Source organism: Babylonia areolata, chromosome 30, assembly GCF_041734735.1.
Source record: "Babylonia areolata isolate BAREFJ2019XMU chromosome 30, ASM4173473v1, whole genome shotgun sequence".
In the NCBI taxonomy this organism is placed as follows: Eukaryota; Metazoa; Mollusca; class Gastropoda; order Neogastropoda; family Buccinidae; genus Babylonia; species Babylonia areolata.
Genome location: NC_134905.1, coordinates 15,218,684 through 15,228,683, shown reverse-complemented (window position 1 = coordinate 15,228,683; position 10,000 = coordinate 15,218,684). Strand labels below are relative to the sequence as shown.

The window sequence follows — 10,000 nt, the reverse complement described above, 5'->3', positions numbered from 1 at the left end:
CACACACTCACCAACTCCCCCCCCCCTCTGTATTTCTATCTGACCCCCCTCACATTCACCCCCCCACACACCAACTCCTTCCTCTGCATTTCTGCACCCCCCCCCCCCCCCAACACCCCTCAGTTCCCCCTCCGTCCTCCCACACACACTCACCGACTCCCCCCCCCCCCCCAACTCTGTATGTCTGTCTAATCCTCTTCACCTTCCACCACCCCCACACACCAACTACCTCCCCCCCCTCTCCTGTATAATTTCTGTCTGAACCCCCACCCCCACCCCTCCGTCCTTTCCTACCCCCTCTCACCCCACCATTCCACCCCCCCCCCCTTTCTGTATTTCTGTCTGACCCCCCCCCTCTCCTCCATTCCCCACATCAACTCCTCCATTCCAACCCCTCCCCCCTCGGTATTTCTGATTCCCCCCTCCATCCCCCACATCAACTCCACCCTCCCCCCCGCCCTCACCAACTAACCCCTCTGTATTTCTGTCTCATCCCCCCTCCTCCATCCCCCACATCAATTCCTCCCTCCCCCCCACCCCTCACCAACTAACCCCTCTGTATTTCTGTCTGATCCCCCCCCCCTCCCCTTCCTCCATCCCCACATCAATTCCTCCCTCCCCCCACCCCTCACCAACCAACCCCTCTGTATTTCTGTCTGATCCCCCCCCCCCTCCTCCATCCCCCACATCAATTCCTCCCTCCCCCCACCCCTCACCAACTAATCCTGTATTTCTGTCTGACACCCCCCCCCCCCCATCCCTTCCTCCACCCCCCACATCAATTCCTCCCTCCCCCCCCCCCCCGCCCTCACCAACCAACCCCTCTGTACTTTTGTCTGATCCCTCCCTCCCCTTCCTCCATCCCCCACATCAACTCCCCCCTCCCCCCCCACCCCTCACCAACTAATCCCTCTGTATTTCTGTCTGACCCCCCCCCCCCCATCCCTTCCTCCATCCCCCACATCAATTCCTCCCTCCCCCCACCCCTCACCAACCAACCCCTGTGTATTTCTGTCTGACACCCCCCCTCCCCTTCCTCCATCCCCCACATCAATTCCTCCCTCCCCCCCCCCCCCGCCCTCACCAACCAACCCCTCTGTACTTTTGTCTGATCCCCCCCTCCTCCATCCCCCACATCAACTCCCCCCTCCCCCCCACCCCTCACCAACTAACCCCTCTGTATTTCTGTCTGATCCCCCCCCCCTCCCCTTCCTCCATCCCCCACATCAATTCCTCCCTCCCCCCCCCACCCCTCACCAACTAACCCCTCTGTATTTCTGTCTGATCCCCCCCCCCTCCCCTTCCTCCATCCCCCACATCAATTCCTCCCTCCCCCCCCCCACCCCTCACCAACCGACCCTTCTGTATTTCTGTCTGACAGCCCCCCATCCCTTCCTCCATCCCCCACATCAATTCCTCCCTCCCCCCCCCCACCCCTCACCAACCGACCCTTCTGTATTTCTGTCTGACAGCCCCCCATCCCTTCCTCCATCCCCCACATCAATTCCTCCCTCCCTCCCCCCCCCACCCCTCACCAACCAACCCCTCTGTATTTCTGTCTGACACCCCCCCCCTCCCCTTCCTCCATCCCCCACATCAATTCCTCCCTCCCCCCCGCACTCACCAACCAACCCCTCTGTATTTCTGTCTGACACCCCCCACCCCTTCCTCCATCCCCCACATCAATTCCTCCCTCCCCCCCTCCCCACCCCTCACCAACTAACCCCTCTGTATTTCTGTCTGACACCCCCCCACCCATCCCTTCTTCCATCCCCCACATCAATTCCTCCCCCCCCCCCCACCCCTCACCAACTAACCCCTCTGTATTTCTGTCTGACACCCCCCCACCCATCCCTTCTTCCATCCCCCACATCAATTCCTCCCTCCCCCCCCCCACCCCTCACCAACTAACCCCTCTGTATTTCTGTCTGACACCCCCCATCCCCTTCCTCCATCCCCCACATCAATTCCTCCCTCCCCCCCCCACCCCTCACCAACTACCCCTCTGTATTTCTGTCTGACACCCCCCATCCCCTTCCTCCATCCCCCACATCAATTCCTCCCTCCCCCCCCCCACCCCTCACCAACTAACCCCTCTGTATTTCTGTCTGACACCCCCCATCCCTTCCTCCATCCCCCACATCAATTCCTCCCTCCCCCCCCCACCCCTCACCAACTAACCCCTCTGTATTTCTGTCTGACACCCCCCCCCACCCCCTCCTCCATCCCCCACATCAATTCCTCCATCCCCCCACCCCTCACCAACCGACCCCTCTGTATTTCTGTCTGACACCCCCCCCACCCCCTCCTCCATCCCCCACATCAATTCCTCCATCCCCCCCCCCCCCCCCGCCCTCACCAACTAACCCCTCTGTATTTCTGTCTGACACCCCCCACCCCTTCCTCCATCCCCCACATCAATTCCTCCCTCCCCCCCCCCCACCCCTCACCAACTAACCCCTCTGTATTTCTGTCTGACACCCCCCCCATCCCCTCCTCCATCCCCCACATCAATTCCTCCCTCCCCCCACCCCTCACCAACAAACCCCTCTGTATTTCTGTCTGATCCCCCCCTCCCCTTCCTCCATCCCCCACATCAATTCCTCCCTCCCCCCACCCCTCACCAACCAACCCCTCTGTATTTCTGTTTGACACCCCCCACCCCTTCCTCCATCCCCCACATCAATTCCTCCCTCCCCCCCCCCCCTCACCAACTAACCCCTCTGTATTTCTGTCTGACACCCCCCATCCCTTCCTCCATCCCCCACATCAATTCCTCCCTCCCCCCCCCCCCGCCCTCACCAACTAACCCCTCTGTATTTCTGTCTGATCCCCCCCCCCATCCCCTTCCTCCATCCCCCACATCAATTCCTCCCTCCCCCCCCCCCCCCCGCCCTCACCAACTAACCCCTCTGTATTTCTGTCTGATCCCCCCCCCCATCCCTTCCTCCATCCCCCACATCAATTCCTCCATCCCCCCCCCCCCCGCCCTCACCAACTAACCCCTCTGTATTTCTGTCTGATCCCCCCCCCCATCCCCTTCCTCCATCCCCCACATCAATTCCTCCCTCCCCCCCCCCCCACCCCTCACCAACTAATCCCTCTGTATTTCTGTCTGACACCCCCCATCCCTTCCTCCATCCCCCACATCAATTCCTCCCTCCCCCCCCCCCCCACCCCTCACCAACTAATCCCTCTGTATTTCTGTCTGACACCCCCCATCCCTTCCTCCATCCCCCACATCAATTCCTCCCTCCCCCCCCCCACCCCTCACCAACTAATCCCTCTGTATTTCTGTCTGACACCCCCCATCCCTTCCTCCATCCCCCACATCAACTCTCCCCCTCCTCCCCCACCCAGATAATCCCTCTGTATTTCTGTCTGACCCCCGCCCCCCCCACGCCTCCTCAACAGCCCCCGCCCCCCGCCCCCCCACTCGCCCCCAACCCACCCACCTCGCACTCCCACCAACTCTTCCTCACCACCACCACCACCACCACCCCACCACCCGCTCTACCACACCAACTCCCTTAGCCCTGCATTTCTTTCTGCCTCCTACCCCCCCCCCCGCCCTCCCTACCCCCCCCCCCCAACCCTTCTCTTCCCCCCCCCCCCCAAAATCCCCCAAGCAAATCCTCCTTCCTCTCTACCTCTCCCCTGTCTCCTCAGTCCCCTCCCACCTCCCGCACACACACACACACACACACACACACACACACACACCACCTCCCCCCCCCCACACACACACCCCTTTTCTTCGTCTCTCTTGTTTTTTTTTTTTTTCCCCCTCGTCTGGCGATTATCTGCGAAAGCCGTCAGTCAGTCAGTCTGGCAGTTCTTCCAAATCTTCGTCGGGTCTCCGTCACGTTCAGCAAAATAGATGTGTCCACACCCTCACTGAGTCATTACGGGGCTTTAAAAAAGAAAGAAAAGAGAGAAAAAAAAGAAGAAGAAAGAAGTGTGTGTGTGTGTGCGAGAGAGAGAGAGACGGGGGGGAGCGGGGGGTGGGGGGTGGGGTGGGGGTGTTGATTTCGCTTTTGGTTGTGTTGTGTTTAAATCACCTTTGAAGGACAGACGGTTTTGCTGAGTATTTCTTTGCCTGTTGTTGTTGTCGTCGTCGTCGTTGTTGTTGTTGTTGCTGTCTCGTCGTCGTCGTCGTCATACAAACAACAACAGTAACAATAACAACAACAATAACAATAAAAATAATTATAGTAATAATGATGATGATGATTATAATAAGGATAATGATGGTGGTGGTGGTGGTGGTTTTTCTTTTCTTTCGAAAGGCAGAATTAACTATTGTTGACTGCTATTGTATTGTGTTAAATATTTTTTCAGCTCACCCGAGCTTCTTATAGTAAAAAACAAAAAAAAGCCCAAAACAAACAACAACAAAAACAACTGCAAAACAACAAAACAACAACAAAACTACTGCTACGTTTGGAACAGTTAAATCAAAAATGATCCTAAATGGTAATGATGACTTGACAAAAGAAAATCTGATGAAATGAGATATTTGATTCTGTTCATACTGATTCAGAACTTTTTGTTTGAATGCGTGCTGAAATTTATTAGACCGAGTGTGGACTGTTGCGCGCGCGCGCGTACACACACACACACACACACACACACACACACACACACACACACACGGAGAGCATACAGGGAAGTGTGGGAGTCGTGGGGGGGCGGGGGGGGGGGGGAGTGGAGAGACAGCGAGAGATAAATGGCTGTCTGTGAGACAGTCGGGGTCTAACTGCGACAACTCTTGTCAACGCTGATTTGTCGTATCTTTGTCCTTCTCCTCTTCCTGTCTGTCTGTCTGTCTGTCTGTCTGTCCGTGTCTTTCTGTCTGTCTGTCAGTCAGTCGGTCTGTCTGGGTGACGGTCTGTCTGTCTTTCAGTGTGTGTGTGTGTGTGTGTTATTCGCTCTCTGTTTGTCCATTTCCTCCTGTCTCTGTCTATCTCTCTCCTGCGTATTTCTGTCTGTCTGTCTTTCTGACTGTCTGTATGGTTGACGGTAGGTCGGTCTGTTGGTGTGTTTGCCTGCCTGTCTGTCTGTCTGTCGATGTGTCCGTCTGTCTGTCTATCTCTGTCACTCTCATCCTTTTCTCTTTCTCCCTCCATTTCTCTTTGCCTGCCTGTCTGTCTGTCTGTCCTTCTTTTCTTTTCCCCTTTCTTTGCACCCCCCCCCCCCCCCAACCCCTCACCCTCCAAGTCCCTCCCCTCTTACTTACGTATGCTTGCACGCGCGTGTGCATGTGACTGACAGTAGGCTTTATGAAACCCGAGTATCGTGTGTGTGTGTGTGTGTGTGTGTGTGTGTGTGTGTGTGTGTGATGTTGTCGTGAGTATGGTTGCTGTTCGTTATTACGCAATTATCGCCGCTCCACCTCCCGTCCCCCCCCCCCCATACCCCCACACACACACATCATACTCGGCACCCCCCCCCCCCCACACACACACACACACGCACACACACACACACACACACACACACACACACACACACAACGCACATGCAACCAATAATTGACAAGTCTCACAGACAAACCAGGCCCGCCCCACCCCACCCCACCCCACCCAACCCGACCGTTAAAGCGATAATCGCACAAGCTGACAATGACACAACCCACGAAAAGACCCCTGGATGCAGCACGGTACCGATAGCCCTGTTGTTTGATAAAGCCACTTATCACAATCCCTTGCCGTTTATCACCACAGTTGGTCGGTGGGGTCGGGCTTGTTCCAGTTGTTCTGAACTCTTTTCACATTATCACATACTTTTTAGAGGCTGGTGTTTTTTTTGTTCATGCACTTGGCGCTTTTTTTTTTTTTTTGGGGGGGGGGGGGGGGGGAGTTGTAGACTTTTTTTTATATATTTTTTTTTATATAACATTATCACATACTTAAAGAGGCTGTTGCATACTTGGCGCGTTTGTAAGTTATAAAACTTTTTTTCACATAATCACAGACGTTGGAGGTACGTGTGTAGGTAGCACTGGGTTAAGGACTGGAGGACGGCGACCTTTCTGTCAATCTGCCACTGCAGTTGCAGGTCAACAGATTTGCAGACCTGCTAGTCCCTGAACCCGCACCCCCCCCCCTCCCCCCCCCCCCCCTCACCCCCTCTCCCCTCCCCCAGCCCCCCAACCCCCTTAATGCGTACATGGCATGCAGAAGATTAAGCAGTTACGTAGAAGAGCCCATGTTCAGTAGGGTATCAAAACATGGCATATATCCAACACGCACACTCCCCCGAAAACGGGAGTAATCCTACCTGCATGGCGGGGTAGCTGTAAAGAGGGTCATAGTTGTTTTTTTTTATACGCTCAGCTTTTTATCACAGACTGACATAAGCTTACAGTTAGTCCAACAGCAAAGTGAGATATATATTATCAATGGTTTCTCCATCGCAGCGGGAAGTCATTGACAGCTTAGTCTTTTGTGAAGGAACCATCCCAAAGCTGACTGTCCTAAAAAAAAACAAACCCATGGCCGAGAGAGTGGGGGTTGTGTAATTAATTTGGGCAAGATACTCTCCACTACAATCAGATTCTAGACCAGATCGTTCGGGACAGCAGTTGCCTCCTCTACTATTTTGATGGTCATAGTTGGACACGACTGACTATCAATCATACATACATATACGTAAAAAGCCCAAGTAAAATAAGTGTATTCACTGCTGTCTGTTTCAGGTGTGCCTCAGAGAGGGGTTTCTGATGAAACATGCCAGCTCACTTCAGGTACCCACTTTGGAGAACACACTTCTGTGGTTTTTTTTTTTTTTTTTTTTTTTTTTGTCACCTGTTGTGTATCTCTGTCTCTCTGTATCTGTCTCAGTCTCTGTCTGTCTGTCTGTCTCCCTCTCTCTCTTTCTCTCTCTTTCTCCGTCTCTATCGCCCTCCCTCTCTCTCTCGGTGTGTGTGTGTGTGTGTGTGTGTGTGTGTGTGTGTTTATGACTATGATTGAGTGTGTGTGTGTGTGCGTGTACGTGTCTGTGTGTGTTTATGTGTGCGTGTTTATGACTATGGTGTGTGTGTGTGTTTGTGTTTGTGTTTATGTCTATGAATGTGTGTGTGCGTGTTTATGGTTGGGCGTATGTGTGTGTGTGTGTGTGTGTGTGTGTGCGTGTGTGCGTGCGTGCGTGTGTGTGTGTGTGTGTGTGTGTGTGTGTGTGTGTGTGTGTGTGTGTTTATGACTATGATTGTATGTGTGTGTATGTGTGCGCGTGCGTGTGTGTGTGTGTTTATGACCATGGTTGAGCGTATGTGTGAGAATGTGTGTGGTGTGTGTGTGGTGAGAGAGAGATTGAGAGAGAGAGAGAGAGAGAGAGAGAGTCGTGTGCTGGTTTGTGCAAGCGGTCGAGCACGTCCCAGTTTTTTTTAACACAGTGCGAGAAGAGCGATCGCGTGAGCGGCGAACTAGTTAAGGGGAAGCAATGCGCTGCTGTAGTTGTGCTGTTGTTGTTTCCCTTGGTCTGTTGGGCCCCCGTTCATTTTGGCTTGCTCCACGTGAATTGATGCTTTGTATTATTGTATTGCACTGTGTTATTGTATGCCATTGTGTTGTTGTATTGCATTGTATCATTGTGTTGTATTGTGTTATTGTATTGCACTGTATTATTGCATGGCATTGTGTTGTTATATTGTGTTATTGCACTGTATTATTGTATGCCATTGTGTTGTTGTATTGCATTGTATCATTGTGTTGTATTGTGTTATTGTATTGCACTGTATTATTGCATGGCATTGTGTTATTGTATTGTGTTATTGTATTGTTGTTATTGTATGCCATTGTGTTGTTGTATTGCATTGTATCATTGTGTTGTATTGTGTTATTGTATTGCGCAGTATTATTGCATGGCATTGTGTTATTGTATTGTATTGTATTGTGTTATTGCATTGCACTGTATTATTGTATGGCATTGTGTTATTGTATTTCATTGTATCATTGTATTGTTATTGTATTGCATTGTATTATTGTGTGGCATTGTGTTGTTGTATTGTGTTATTGCATTGCACTGTATTATTGTATGGCATTGTGTTATTGTATTTCATTGTATCATTGTATGGCATTGTGTTGTTGTGTGGCATTGTGTTATTGTATTTCATTGTATTATTGTGTGGCATTGTGTTGTTGTGTGGCATTGTGGCATTGTGTTGTTGTGTGGCATTGTGTTGTTGTGTGGCATTGTGTTGTTGTGTGGCATTGTGTTGTTGTGTGGCATTGTGTTGTTGTGTGGCATTGTGTTGTTGTGTGGCATTGTGTTGTTGTGTGGCATTGTGTTGTTGTGTGGCATTGTGTTGTTGTGTGGCATTGTGTTGTTGTGTGGCATTGTGTTGTTGTGTGGCATTGTGTTGTTGTGTGGCATTGTGTTGTTGTGTGGCATTGTGTTGTTGTGTGGCATTGTGTTATTGTATTTCATTGTATTATTGTGTGGCATTGTGTTGTTGTGTGGCATTGTGTTGTTGTGTGGCATTGTATTATTGTGTGGCATTGTGTTGTTGTGTGGCATTGTGTTGTTGTGTGGCATTGTGTTGTTGTGTGGCATTGTGTTGTTGTGTGGCATTGTGTTGTTGTGTGGCATTGTGTTGTTGTGTGGCATTGTGGCATTGTGTTGTTGTGTGGCATTGTGTTGTTGTGTGGCATTGTGGCATTGTGTTGTTGTGTGGCATTGTGGCATTGTGTTGTTGTGTGGCATTGTGTTGTTGTGTGGCATTGTGGCATTGTGTTGTTGTGTGGCATTGTATTATTGTATTTCATTGTATTATTGTGTGGCATTGTGTTGTTGTGTGGCATTGTATCATTGTGTGGCATTGTATTGTTGTGTGGCATTGTGTTGTTGTGTGGCATTGTATCATTGTGTGGCATTGTATTGTTGTGTGGCATTGTGTTGTTGTGTGGCATTTTGTTGTTGTGTGGCATTGTGTTGTTGTGTGGCATTGTGTTGTTGTGTGGCATTGTGTTATTGTATTTCATTGTATTATTGTGTGGCATTGTGTTATTGTGTGGCATTGTGTTGTTGTGTGGCATTGTGTTGTTGTGTGGCATTGTGTTGTTGTGTGGCATTGTATTATTGTATTTCATTGTATCATTGTGTGGCATTGTGTTGTTGTGTGGCATTGTGTTGTGTGGCATTGTGTTGTTGTGTGGCATTGTGTTATTGTATTGCATTGTGCCATTGTATTTCATTGCCATATTGTATTACAGTGTGTTATTGTATTGCGTTGCATTATCATATTTCACTTTATTATTGTGTTGCGTTATTTTGTTGTATTGCACTGTATTGCAGTGGAGTGATGGCCTAGAGGTAATGCATCCGCCTAAGAAGCCAGAGAATGTGAGCGCCCTGGTTTGAATCATGGCTCAGCCGCCGATATTTTCTCCCCCTCCACTAGACCTTGAGTGGTAGTCTGGATGCTAGTTATTCGGATTCTCGAGACGATAAACCGAGGTCCCGTGTGCAGCATGCACTTAGCGCACGTAAAAGAACCCACGGCAGCAAAAGGGTTGTTCCTGGCAAAATTCTGTTAGAAAAATCCACTTCGATAGGAAAAACAAATAAAACTGCGCGCAGGCAAAAACACCAAAAAAATGGGTGGCGCTGTAGTGTAGCGATGCACTGTCCCTGGGGAGAGCGTCCCGAATTTCACACAGGGAAATCTCTTGTGATAAAAAGAAATATATATATATATATGGATCAGTCTGCGCACTCTGACACTGATAACTAAGAACTTAACTCTCTCCATACGAACGGCGAAAGAGATGACGTTAACAGCGTTTCACCCCAATTACCACCATCAAAATATTGCAGGCGGAAGGCTCTTATACTGAAGAGGTGAATGTTGACAAAGAGTACCACAATTCTGACGACAGAAGCTAAAGGCTGGGTCATTGAGACACCCACTGGACATCCGAGGGGTCTGTGTAGAGGAGAAGAGAGGGCTGGCCGTACTGAGTGAGTTAATCATGGAACTTCCAGCAGTGAATGGGTG

At 50.7% G+C, this 10,000-nt stretch overlaps 1 protein-coding gene across 3 annotated transcripts in view; it reads left to right on the top strand.

Moving 5' to 3' along the window:
* LOC143275352 (diacylglycerol kinase delta-like) overlaps positions 1–10,000 on the top strand; it is a 314,465-nt gene that overhangs the window by 67,432 nt on the left and 237,033 nt on the right. For all 3 annotated transcript variants that reach the window (XM_076579394.1, XM_076579393.1, XM_076579395.1), the window contains exon 2: positions 6,701–6,748. In XM_076579394.1, the coding sequence (XP_076435509.1) occupies positions 6,701–6,748 (48 nt within the window). The remainder of the gene's footprint in view (positions 1–6,700; positions 6,749–10,000) is intronic.